The sequence below is a fragment of the Homalodisca vitripennis genome, chromosome 7 (assembly GCF_021130785.1).
Source record: "Homalodisca vitripennis isolate AUS2020 chromosome 7, UT_GWSS_2.1, whole genome shotgun sequence".
NCBI classification, from domain to species: Eukaryota; Metazoa; Arthropoda; class Insecta; order Hemiptera; family Cicadellidae; genus Homalodisca; species Homalodisca vitripennis.
Genome location: NC_060213.1, coordinates 111,204,830 through 111,218,357, shown reverse-complemented (window position 1 = coordinate 111,218,357; position 13,528 = coordinate 111,204,830). Strand labels below are relative to the sequence as shown.

The window sequence follows — 13,528 nt, the reverse complement described above, 5'->3', positions numbered from 1 at the left end:
ATGCAGTCTAAAAATCCATATATTTTAAACAACTGAAATAATAACTATTGGAAAATAATGAACCGTTGTACCCCAGGTCAGCAAGGCTCTGCTACCACTGCAACAACCTCTACATCACAAGGTAGTGTGACTCTACTTGTATACTATGAGATAACCCTGATCTATCTGTCTACTGTGATATGGTGAACTGTTGTACCCCAGGTCAGCCAGGCGTTGATAAGGCGCCTATAATATTATCACTGGCAATGTCTAGTCAGTACTCAGTCAACATGGACGTTATCCTCCGCTGTCTTGTGTTGGTACTCACGACACTTGTAGCGTTCACTGCCGGCTCTGCTACCACTGCAACAACCTCTACATCACAAGGTATTGTCACTCAACTAGTATACTATGAGATAACCCTGATCTATCTGTCTACTGTGATATGGTGAACTGTTGTACCCCAGGTCAGCCAGGCGTTGATAAGGCGCCTATAATATTATCACTGGCAATGTCTAGTCAGTACTCAGTCAACATGGACGTTATCCTCCGCTGTCTTGTGTTGGTACTTACGACACTTGTAGCGTTCACTGCCGGCTCTGCTACCACTGCAACAACCTCTACATCACAAGATAGTGTGACTCTACTTGTATACTATGAGATAACCCTGATCTATCTGTCTACTGTGATATGGTGAACTGTTGTACCCCAGGTCAGCCAGGCGTTGATAAGGCGCCTATAATATTATCACTGGCAATGTCTAGTCAGTACTCAGTCAACATGGACGTTATCCTCCGCTGTCTTGTGTTGGTACTCACGACACTTGTAGCGTTCACTGCCGGCTCTGCTACCACTGCAACAACCTCTACATCACAAGGTATCGTCACTCAACTAGTATACTATGAGATAACCCTGATCTATCTGTCTACTGTGATATGGTGAACTGTTGTACCCCAGGTCAGCCAGGCGTTGATAAGGCGCCTATAATATTATCACTGGCAATGTCTAGTCAGTACTCAGTCAACATGGACGTTATCCTCCGCTGTCTTGTGTTGGTACTTACGACACTTGTAGCGTTCACTGCCGGCTCTGCTACCACTGCGACAACCTCTACATCACAAGGTATTGTCACTCTACTTGTATACTATGAGATAACCCTGATCTATCTGTCTACTGTGATATGGTGAACTGTTGTACCCCAGGTCAGCCAGGCGTTGATAAGGCGCCTATAATATTATCACTGGCAATGTCTAGTCAGTACTCAGTCAACATGGACGTTATCCTCCGCTGTCTTGTGTTGGTACTTACGACACTTGTAGCGTTCACTGCCGGCTCTGCTACCACTGCAACAACCTCTACATCACAAGATAGTGTGACTCTACTTGTATACTATGAGATAACCCTGATCTATCTGTCTACTGTGATATGGTGAACTGTTGTACCCCAGGTCAGCCAGGCGTTGATAAGGCGCCTATAATATTATCACTGGCAATGTCTAGTCAGTACTCAGTCAACATGGACGTTATCCTCCGCTGTCTTGTGTTGGTACTCACGACACTTGTAGCGTTCACTGCCGGCTCTGCTACCACTGCAACAACCTCTACATCACAAGGTATTGTCACTCTACTTGTATACTATGAGATAATCCTGTCTACTGAGACATGTTGACCGGAATTAACTATTCTTGACAATATATTAGACGTTGTTTGATAAGTTCCATTTTACGTTGAATATATTTGAAAACAACTCTAACAACCAAATATTATAACATAAAACCACTCATTTTATTTCGTATTTAAATTATCTAAATTATTTTCTTATTATTATGCTCATTCCATTCACTGTGTTATCTTCATGTATTCCCAATGTATAAAATTAAATAAAATTATTCATAATACTGACGGAAAGGCGTCAACGGTGGATTTGCCACGTTACTTAAAACCCCACATTTGAACAGCACACTTTTGATAGCTGTTGGGGATGCTATCAGTAAAAGAATTAATTATTTATAAAACCTTTCAAATTATTTAATGTAATTATTGATTATCTATTTGTATTTATTTTACTATAAAGTAAATTACTATATATGAAACTGTAATTCGTATTAATATAGCTTTATAAGCTGGATACATGGTCGAACACGGAAGTTGTTAAATTTGGTGGTTAAATGTCTATCAATTAATATTCATCCAATGATTTGAACTATTACAGTCGGCTGTTAATAGAACAATAACTACTATATGATGTGTGATATTGTTTAGTTCAAAAATAGACTTCTGTTTCTTTCACACAAGCTAGCAGTTTTGACATAAACAGAGAAATAAATGTAGCGACTGTGTAACTTTAGTTATACAACTATATAAGAACATTTGCAGGATCTTGTACATGAAATGGTATTCATCTCAAATTTGATGTTCGGATCAGGTTAAACATGGAGGACACATAAACAGTCATTTTCAATAGCCCTAATAATATGTAAAATGTAGAAAATACAGTATGATAGATGCTAAACATTAAGGGTTTTCATTTTCATCGTTTGAATCACTAATTGTAAAGTAAGTTAATTAGAATTAACGTTATTGTTTTAAAGTTAAGGACGAAACAATATTTTAAACACATTTTCTTTACAGAGACACAATATTGCAAGATTAACCCTCCGATGGTTTATTGCCGACGCGTCGGCAGCATTAACGTAACTGCGGTGGTTCATTGCCGATGCGTCGTCAATTGTTTATTTTCAATATTTCATGTGTCCTTCTTTCTCTAAACATGTTGTATTTGGTATCGTTAAAAACAGCTGATTTCGCTCTTCATTTAGTGAACATTCTATGCTCCTGACGGTGACTAGACAAAAATATTACAATACAAAACTACCAGCTGTTCGCGCCGTCGTTGTTTACATGCGCTCTCGCGGTCACGTTGACTAGTTGAGGTTAGTATTGTGTTCATAGTGATTGAAAATGGATAATTTACATACAAGTGAGATTGACAGAGAGTTAGATAATCATCTAATTGATTCGAGTGATGGTGAAAGTGACATTGGAGCTGAAGATGTGCCTTCGGACTTTGATTTACTGGATTTTTCGTCTGGAAGTGAAGAGGAGTACGTTCCGGATATTGATGAAATGGAAACTTCAGATAGGGAAGATGTGACTAATGATCCTCCAAGCCCTTTGATGCCTAGGCCTACTACCCCTCAAAACATTCCTGTTTTGACTCCTTGGTTACGAGCATATCCACCTGAGCCAGAATTAGATATAGGCCCAAATTTTAGAGTGAGACAACCAGGTCCTAGGCATACCTTACCCAGAAACAGTCCACCCATCTCCTATGCATTGCTATTTTTTACTGCTAATTTTTGGATTACTGTTGTTGACCAAACTAATAAGTATGCTAATAAAATTATTGAAAGAAAAAGAAACTCTGGCACGATGAAACGGTTTAGTAGGATTAAAAAATGGTTTGATGTGTCACACACTGAAATGAAAAAGTTTTTTTCTCTGTTGATAAACATGGGTTTGAATGGTGACAGTACTAAGCCTAGGAGGGCTTTTTGGGACACAAGGCGTTCTCAACACAATTCCTTCTTTTCCAAAACAATGGATGTAAACAGATTTGAATTAATTTTGTCTAACTTTCACCTTACAGCTAGAGAAGGAGTTCGCAAAGGTGAGCCGGGCTATGATCCTTGGATCAAAGTAAGATTTTTCTTGGATCATTTCAACAGTATTTTTAAAAAATTATTTCATCCTTGGCAAAATGTTTGCATTGACGAAAGTCTTATAGGTATGAAAAACAGATGCCCATTTATTATGTACATGCCAAATAAAAAACACAAACAATATGGCATAAAAAAATTTGAGTGTTGCGACAGCCAAACAAATTATGTACATCACATTGAGCTTTATAGTGGAAAAGATTATTTAGCAACTGAGAATGACCAGCCTTTTACAGAAAGAGTTATATTTGAGGTCATGGAAAAAAGTGCATTGCTAGATAAAGGTCATCACTTATTTACTGATAACTTTTATACTAAAATACCACTAGCTCGCAAACTCATGGACAGAAATACCTACCTAACAGGAACTATAAATATTAGGTCTAAATATTTACCAGAAACTGTGAAAAAAGCCAAGTTACCTGCTAGGGAAAGTTTATATTTCAGGCAAGGAGATGTGTTAGTTGTAAACTTTAGACAAACAGCAACGCGAAAACCTGTCATTCTCATTTCTACGGCTACCCATGCTGAAGATAAAGTAGTGCAGAGTAAAAAAACTAATATTAGAGGGGTAAAGCCTATTGTTATTCACAAGTACAATCAGTATATGGGTGGTGTGGATGCCAGTGATAAGGCAGTGTACCATAACTCCTGCAACCGCCACACTACAAAATATTGGAAAAAGATTTTTTTCAACATCATTGACATTGCTCTCTTCAATGCGTACGTGCTTTACAAACTAAACACGGACAAGCCTATGCAACGCAGAGATTTTATAATTAGTGTAGTGGAATCTTTGGCAGCAATCGAAGAAGATCCTGTGCATGCTCCTGGTCCTGCTGGAGATGGAAGCCATAAACTTGATAAATTGCCCGGCAAGTCAGAGTGGACTTGTGTGGTTTGCAAACCACTGAAAAAAAGGGGGAGGTCCAGGTTCTGGTGTCCAGGTTGTAATTGTGGAGTCCACAGGGAGTGCTACCACCAACTACAACACTTCTGGAGACCCAAGAAGGGAGGTAGGAAAAGTGCAGCACCTGGCAGTGGGAGTTCGTCAGAATGAACGGTTTCCACAACGTGCACATATTTACTTTTTTGTACATATATTTTTTGTTTTTGTAAATAAGTTCATAAAAGTTGATATTTTCTTATTCAGTAATACACTGGTGTTAAACTGGCTATTTCAGAAATACTAAAAAGTGTTTAGTTTTTATTTTGTAAGAGTGAAAAGTAAAAAGTTTTTTTTACATTTTGCAATTCTTCTTCTTCTCTCCAGAAATGAACAATGACAAATACATGGTAAGTAATTTTTTACCATATTTTATAATTCTTTAGAATTTCCTGAACAAAATGATATATAATACTGCTTACCCAAATAAAAAAATATATTTTTTGGAATTTTTTTAAAAAACGTCTGCAGAATGCACAAAATAGGCTGAACCACCAGGTATAATACAGTGAACCATTGGAGGGCTAACTCTGACTGCCCCCAGACGAGGAGGTGTTTGGAAGAAAAATGTTCAGATCCTTGTCCGGGGAAATGTGGAAACAATACGATATGTGAAGTAATACATCATCAGCCGTTCTGTCTCTGCAAGGATGGCTTCACGGGGTGTCCTTACACAGGATGTCATCCTTCTGGTAACATTTGTTTTGCAGACAGAGAGTTTATAGGCACGTTTCTTCGTTCATCAGCTGGGTACCAACCTTTTAAATTAATTTTATTTTCTTTAACTTCTGTAGCGGCATTCCTTAGCATTGCAACATTCAAAGACGTGATACTCCACTTCACCCTTGACGCTTAGTGCAGCATGGGGGGACAACTACCATAAATTTTCCCACACCTCTCAGTCATGCTGGGGCACGGGATCACTCCCCTCCCCCGGAATATGTAAAATGTTAATATTATTTAAAATTGTAAGATTGACAGCCATCTGATAGTATTATTATTATTTTTATTTTATGCTCTACAAAACACGGCTATAATATAAGCGAAAGTGCAACTTTTTGAGACCACCCAATTACACAACAGAATATCAAGAAAACGACGTTGTATTAAAAAGAATAACAAAAGCTCGGAAAATGGATGTATTTTAAGAACTACATAGCACATCCTTCACCTTTTACTTTTAATTTATAGATTCTAAAATGGTGTCCCAAGGCACATAGTTATTGTTTACTTGAAAACATGTATTACCAAAATATCCATTTTACATGTAAATGTTATTTTGCAATGCCATGCCTGATAACCGATATTGGGATATAAATCGGCATGTATTTATATAGAGGACGTATTTACAGTCTATGCTAACTACATATTAAATTAGTAACTTTGTGTTTTTTACCGCCGATGATCGGCCGAAGGACGTCTAAATGCGTGCATGCGGTAGATATTCAGTGATGAACATTATATAGACGTAGAAATTACTGCAAGTTAAATATTATTTACAAAACACGATATCTCGTGTTCGACTTTAGTTGTCTAATTGTAGGTTTCCTTACACAGAGTGTGACAGAAACACGTTATATCGATCGTCAAATAACTATCCACATAATTAATGAATGTACAGGAAAATAAACGTATCTTATTTGTTGGTGACTTTATTGTCATTCTAATAGTCATAAAAAAGAGTGTAATGCCATATTGGTTAATCTTTCGCATAAAAAATTTGCCTTTTATTTAGCAGTTTCTTGGGAGCAAGGGCACTGAACCTGAAAAAACAGAGCTGATCATTTTTAGTATGAAAACTATTGATAAACATTGCAACACGTAAGCGTGTTCATTGAAAAACAATGGGATGTTGAAAAACAAATTATACTTAAATCTTTAATAGAAACTATTAGAGGTTATTCAAATCGTGCCCCTTCATTCACTAAACAATATCAATTTATAAGTAAACAAGGTTTTTTAATAAAAAAAATTAGAACTTAAAGGCAATAATTTAGTTCTTGATACTTAGTTTTACAGATTAATGGTCCAACAGAATTAATAGTTCCTTTGGTTAGTTAATTCGTTGAGGGAAACCTAGAAAATTTTCATCATTTCAAATTTATGATTTTCGCCATCAAAACGGATAAATTGAAACTCAACGGGATCATTCCACACGATCTCCATCAATTTAAATATTTTTAAATACTAACTTTATATGCTGTAGATGGAGCTTATATTGGTTACTGTTAACTTACATTAAAACATAAAACCAATATTTAATACTTTCATTTTTGTGTGAGGCCTTTCGATAGCGAGGCTATCTTCTTCATTCTGATAAACAGGCCAGTCTTACCACTGTTCAATGTAACTCAATGAAATTTCCCTCTATTAATATATTTTATTCAATTTTACTTCCAAAAATTTCAGTTATATCATTCTCCGGATGCATTCAGATTTCATAAAACCTGTTTTGTTCTACTATTCCAAAAAATATTTTAACATCAATATTCCCCTTACATGATATTTTGTTTAAATGCTCAAACACCTAGCGTGTTTTTCCAATTGAATTTAAGATTAGGATAAACATCATAATCCTCAATGATTGGAATATTTTCTGTCAGATAACATCTTAACACTCCCCTTTTTAATTTATCACTGCATTGATTTTGTTTTTATAAACAGAAGTTTTTTTACATTACAGAAGATAGCTCCAGGGGCAGACAGCAGTGTGCAAGGTTTGTGTTCGATCAAGTAACGCACTCTGTTTTCCATTGTTCCACAAAAACTTGTGGCTATTTAAAAAATAACAAACTGTATATTGTACAATACTACATATTGTAGTAATTGTGGTAACGCAGTACCACAAAAAATTAATAAAAACTAATTTTGCTCAGTTTATTACAAAGCGGAAACTTTTGAGGACACTGTTGCGGACTGTAAAGCCTAAACAACTATTTAATTGAAGCTCTGTCTTTAATAACGAATATATTTAGCGATTTCGGATTGGGACTTTTTTGATGTAACAGATTAGAGTTGCTATAAAGCGTAGACAATATTTAGAGGAATCAATATTTTTGCAAACTTGTAAGAGTTTGTTAGTACTGCAGCTAAGTAAAAATGTAATTTAAGTGCTTTTCGTTGTAGAGCTGTATTGTTCTAATTATGTAAATAATTAAAAATTAATGTAAACATTAGTAGCTATAACCGGAAGTTGAAATCTCAAACACCTTCACGTTGTTTAATGTTGTTGAGTACTACATAACTAAATGAGGACGGATTATATGCAGGTATTTTGAGTAAGTCTTATGTGAATTATGAGTTTAGCTCCAGTTCACTTTCCTCTCACTGCGGCGTCTGGAATGTGCCGCTGGCACAGACTGTCGAAAGGATGTAAAGATTCTATTTTGAGCTTCACGTCATTGACTTTTTTATCTCTTCAGACGAACATGATTTCCAATTTTAGGAGTCTTTATCAATCTCACGCTCACTTGAGAAATTGAACATTAAATTTCAAAATGCTTTTGTTGAAGATATGGACACCGGACGAGTAGCTGGACATGTAGGAGCTGAACATTGCAGACCGTGTACTCCATGTGAGGTGTGTCAGCCCCGTCAAGTTGAGGTGGCGAAACCTCAGGAATGCAAGAAAAGCTATTTATTAATTGATGAGAGGGTAATAAATAACATGTGTAGGCTAACAAGTTTACATATATAACAATAAGTTAGCCTTACGCTAGTGTTTTAGTTTCGCTCTGGAGAGGCATCTTCAGTGAATCTTGACTAAAGATGCCTCATCTCTATGAGAAACCGAAACTTTTTCGACTTCTGACAGCACGCGGACTGTATTTTAAGATCAAACCACGTACCCCCTAAACTAATCATCTTTATATATACTCACAAAGGTTAAATTTTCGACAATGTTTATTTTTAATCTACAATACAATGATGGTAACATAACTAACAAATTTTCAATAATTCATATTTAACACTTTTTCACCAAAATACTAGTATATATTATGCTCACGTAATATAATCTGACAAGTAAATATTTCAAAATAAAACAAGCAAAAAGATAAAACATTAGAATGTATAATTCTGTAATGATTATACTATTTAATGGAATATGTATATGTGTATGTATATGTATTATGTAGTATTATTACTATTAATAGTATTATTATTATACTATTATGTAATATAAATATAATATAATATATTATAATATACATATGTATAATGGAATATGTATTTTTCTGTTACCAAGAAAAAACTATCATGCAGGATTGATACATGTTTTTTAACACAGTAAACTCTTAATTAATTAAAAATTCATATTTGTCTCCACGGGATTTGGATGGGTTTTAGCGAACATTTTTAATTGGTCATATGGGTAACTGTAATGGCAATGAGAAAATGGCAGGAGAAATACATATGCAATAAACTGGGTAAGATCATATGAGGATTCATAGAGGTAAAAGAATAAATTATAGAGTGGAAAGTCAATGTTATAAATTAATTATAAGATTTTATTTCAGCGCACTCATGTATTTTCAGTACCCTCATTTACTCACCGAAACTTGTTTTGTTTAATCACTGCAATTAAACCGTACATAATAAAAAGTAATGTTTCACGTGGCATGGTATTTTGAGAAATATTACCCTAAAACCAGTAATTTTGCATTAAAACTCATTTAAATAAGAATAAATTTCATTATGTTAGGTGACTAACCATTGCATTATATCGTTGAGATGAGATTAGGCTCATCGTTATAGAAGGCTATCGCTCAGGAGATTAACGCAATTCCTCTTTTACTCTTTTATTTGCCGGGGCGGAGGGTGCACTTGCTATTCTGTATGATTGTGTGTGTCTAAAAATAGGTTTATGACCACAGTTTATCTCAAGAATGAAATGAGCTATAGATTTGAAATTTGCAAGGGACCTCAGTGTATATAAGATAAGGATATGTCCCCTACATAATTCAATTTAGGCTACACCACTGTATCAGTTATGCATATGTTATCCAAAGTCTTAAATATCTTTTTAGGTATACAAAAAATTATTACATCTATGTGATGGGTAAACTTAATGTATGATTGGCTGAGCTTCAGCGAAGCCTATCCTTACACGGGATGGAAAATTGTTATTGCTGTCTGTCTGTATATCCACACGACATTTTACGAACGAACTGCCTCTAGGTTTGAAATGTTTTACTAAGCACTTCTATAATATAAGCCACATCGAATTCGATGATGGTGCATGTCACTTAATAAGATTTCGTTGAGCGTTAGCGAATATTTTCTCATTGGTCTTATGGGCCACAATAATGATAAAGGGAACATTGTACAATAAACAACATTTTAAACAAACCGAAAACAATCTTGGGAAATCTTATCATTAACATATACACGCGAAGCTTAAAAATTAAAATACATGATAGAGTGGAAATCAATGTTAATATTTGGTGAGAAGATTTTATTTAAGCGCAATCTTGCGTTGTGGTATCCTCTCCGGAACTTATATTACTTAAACACTGCTATGACTCCTAACTTCTTGAACAAAAATTTGAATGTATTTTTTTCATGATATGTTAGGAAAGATTTTATTTGTGGACTTTAAATGTTGTATAAAACTCCAAATCAATATAAACAAGTATGAGATATATAATGTTACATGGCCAACCAGGGGATTGGGCTGAGCGTCATTGAAATCCATCACTCAATAAGTTTAAACATTCTCTTTAGTTTACGTGGAATGTCAACATTTATTTTCTGTTTATACTGGGCTTTTATGAGTCCGTCTATCTATCTGTCTACAGGAAATCCTGAGAAAGAAATCAGCTGTAGACGTAACATTTTCCATGCAAACTAAGCGAATCCTGTTGCCCACACGTAGTGTAACCTACTCTTATCTTGGTAATAATCGATGTTTTATAAATAATTAACATAATTTTTATTATTTCAAGTCTTCGTGGTATGAAGCCATGGCCGGGTGCAAGATGCGTGGACAGCGGCTGGCCACCATCAACAACATTGAAGAGTGGAATCAGGTGAAGAGAGAAATTACACTCAAAACATCTGGTGTGTACTGTAATATATTATAATCTCGTACTCTTTACAGTTTTCTACTCAACTCTGAAATGTTAATATTAGTTCGTACTAAGTTTCGGAAAATCATAAGTTCTAAATTTTCTTCAGGTAGAATAATAAACGGCCAAAAACATATATGCAGCATTTACTACGTAGTACAATTAAAATTTAGTTAATAAATAACTTTGGGGGAAAATGTATAGGAAAATATTTTGGAATATAATTTGATTTGTCAAAACCTAGGTAAATTTAAAATTGTAATTTCTCAACAAAGGGTCAGTGAATGCAGGAACTATACAGAAAGAGAGCGGTATGTTGACTTTGATAACTGGTTACGATAGGGGTTGTACGGTTGACAATTGTTAATTTCTTTAGCTAGCTCTGTGAGGCTAACCAAGGGAGTTGGTGATGACGATTTTTCGTTAGGGAAGGGGACGGTATAAAAAACTCCCACACGCGCGTCTCAGTGTGTTCTTTTTAGTATTCAGCGGTTTTGATTTGTGGTATTTCCAGTTCTTATTTTTCCTTACACAATCCACGTGGGATTTTTTAAAGAATAAATTGTATAGTCGAATTACGATTTTCTTGTGTGAAATGTGTTGTTAACTAATGTTAGCTCTCTTTTACAGGGATTATTGTATTATTTAGATACAAAGGGAATTAAGAAGCTTATTAAAAAAAACTAAATAATTAAAGCAAGTTGGCAATAGAGTACAAGTTTTTGCAAGAAATTTCCAATCAAAGTTTTCAATTTTAATATTAGTATAGGTTACTTATATAGGAAAGTGTTGTGTTAATTGACTGACTAAAGTATTCAAAGGAAAGAAACAAAACTGTCAACAATAACAATCAATAACATGTGATCATTGCCAGTCACCGAACCAAAAAAATTTAATTAGAACAGTCAGGTATAAATTTATTACATCAAGATATAAGTCCTTAGTACTTATTTTTGGGTGGCATATAGTTTGGTTAGTTTTAACTTTGAATCTGTACCATTAGTAACAGGAAGTGACAAATTTGGTACAAAGTCATTTTCAGCAAGGCTTTAGTTTAGTTTTATTTGGCTTCGCTTATAATAGAGATTTTAGTTTGAATTTGAACCAAATTTATTGGAATTTTATAAAAAATTTAAATTTTTAGTCAAAAAGTTAAATTAAATTAAATTAATTTTATTCTAAAGAAGAAAAATGTTCAAGACAAGTGGTCGTTTAAGTATTTGGATATATTATTAATTATTTTTCACTAACAAATATAATTAATTAATATTTAAACTAGAAACATAAGTGCAGATAAATAAATTAAAAATTATTCAAAGAGATTTTGTGGGTTATGCGGATCTCTCTACAGTATACATTTGAAAAAATTTTCCGTCCAAAAAATAACCGATTAAAAATAATAGAATACACAGTTGCATGGAATACTGCATGAATATCCCTGACGCGATGTACAATAAACGCTTACCGACTTATCGCCTTGGTTTGTTCATTTAATTAGTGAACTGACCTCTGCTGAGATAAACGAAACAAAACAAGCCACTAAGATTTTATCTGATACCACAAGTCAGTTTTTTCAAAGTACAAAGATTTATAAAGAGAATTTAAAAATGTGCTAAAATTCAAAATTAAAGCCCGAGAATCCATCTTAATAAATCGTAGTTTTAACGCTAAAAAGCTCTTGTAGACGTCCTTGCACATTTATTTGTGCAATTTTGAGTGTTTGTGAAGCAAAAATGGTAACATAACTCAACTCATACTCTCTAGACACACAAAAATTTAGAATTTAACCGCCATACTTAAATATTTTTGGGCAATGAATGTTTTATTAAAAAAACACTAGAATTTTGTGAATAGCCATGACAAATTTTAGAATGCCATTTTATATTCAAATCCAAAAGCAGAATTCGATACTATTTAGAATTGATCATACCATCCAGAACTTTTTAATGGAATCATAATTACACTTGATGTTTTAGCAATAATATCAATTTTTAAACAAGTAAAAAGTCTGTTCACGAGATTTTTATGGAAATAAAATGTCCTTGAAAAGAGTCTAAGCACCAATGTACTTCAAAGGTTCTTTTGGGTGCCTGAATAAAAATGTTTTAAGAAATATTAGGAGCACATTGCTTTTATTTTTATTTATTTGGAAATTATGCTCATTTTATATCAAATGATCATGCAGTTCACAGGTCCCACACATATTGGACTGCTGGGATGGGCATTAAAAGCATCGGTTTTGTGTGGGCCTCGACGTGGGAACAGTTTAATTTCACCAGCTGGAGGGATGGCGAGCCTCGGTTTCTAGGCAACATTTACTGTGTTGCAATCGACTGGATCTGGTCCAATCAACACGAATATGATTGGATTACAAGAATGTGCAGTTTTACAAAATATTTTATTTGTGAAAAATGTTTAAACCAGTAAATTTTTAACAATACTGTTATTATAGCTTTCTTTAAAATTAAAGTATGGTAATTTCAAAACTAAAGGATATTTTATTTATTAATACCAGGAATGCTGTTGTGTTTATTTATTCCTCATATCAGTATTGAGGAATCCTCAAGCGCTCTTAAGCATTTTTTTGAAATAAAAAAGCCAGGAAAACTGCAATTACGTATTATGTTAATAATCAAAGAAATCTTTTTTGTACTATCAGGAGAATAAATTAATTTCAGTTTATCGGTTTCCGTGTCCTGACGGTAATTATTGGACTGGATTGAGGTAGGTCTAGAACCTGCAACTTTAATATACTTAGTTATACAAGGCGATAACATTTTATATTTATTGTGACGAGTTTACCTGAACAACACTTTT

The 13,528-nt window shown here is 34.2% G+C and overlaps 1 protein-coding gene across 3 annotated transcripts; it reads left to right on the top strand.

Moving 5' to 3' along the window:
• The first annotated feature begins 1,141 nt into the window (after nucleotides 1-1,141).
• LOC124366203 lies at nucleotides 1,142-13,296 on the top strand. 3 transcript variants are annotated; one of them, XM_046822573.1, is made up of 4 exons: nucleotides 1,142-1,346; nucleotides 8,156-8,298; nucleotides 10,589-10,703; nucleotides 12,897-13,296. In XM_046822573.1, the coding sequence occupies exons 1-4, from the start codon at nucleotides 1,160-1,162 to the stop codon at nucleotides 13,136-13,138; spliced, it is 687 nt and encodes a 228-aa protein (XP_046678529.1). In that variant the 5' UTR covers nucleotides 1,142-1,159; the 3' UTR covers nucleotides 13,139-13,296. The 3 variants fall into 3 exon arrangements, with proteins under 3 accessions (XP_046678529.1, XP_046678530.1, XP_046678528.1); XM_046822574.1 differs by lacking the exon at nucleotides 1,142-1,346 and adding an exon at nucleotides 1,375-1,591 and having other exon boundaries at nucleotides 10,589-10,672; nucleotides 12,897-13,158; XM_046822572.1 differs by lacking the exon at nucleotides 1,142-1,346 and adding an exon at nucleotides 1,390-1,591 and having other exon boundaries at nucleotides 12,897-13,293.
• The last annotated feature ends 232 nt before the right edge of the window (nucleotides 13,297-13,528 follow it).

What these genes read in the sequence shown, in the direction of transcription:
- LOC124366203 (XM_046822573.1), top strand. Translation starts at nt 1,160, where the DNA reads ATGGTGAACTGTTGTACCCCAGGTCAGCCAGGCGTTGATAAGGCGCCT. An exon ending in AACAACCTCTACATCACAAG is followed by an intron (nt 1,347 to 8,155) that starts ATAGTGTGACTC and finishes CTTTTGTTGAAG; the next exon opens with ATATGGACACCGGACGAGTA. An exon ending in ATTTATTAATTGATGAGAGG is followed by an intron (nt 8,299 to 10,588) that starts GTAATAAATAAC and finishes TATTATTTCAAG; the next exon opens with TCTTCGTGGTATGAAGCCAT.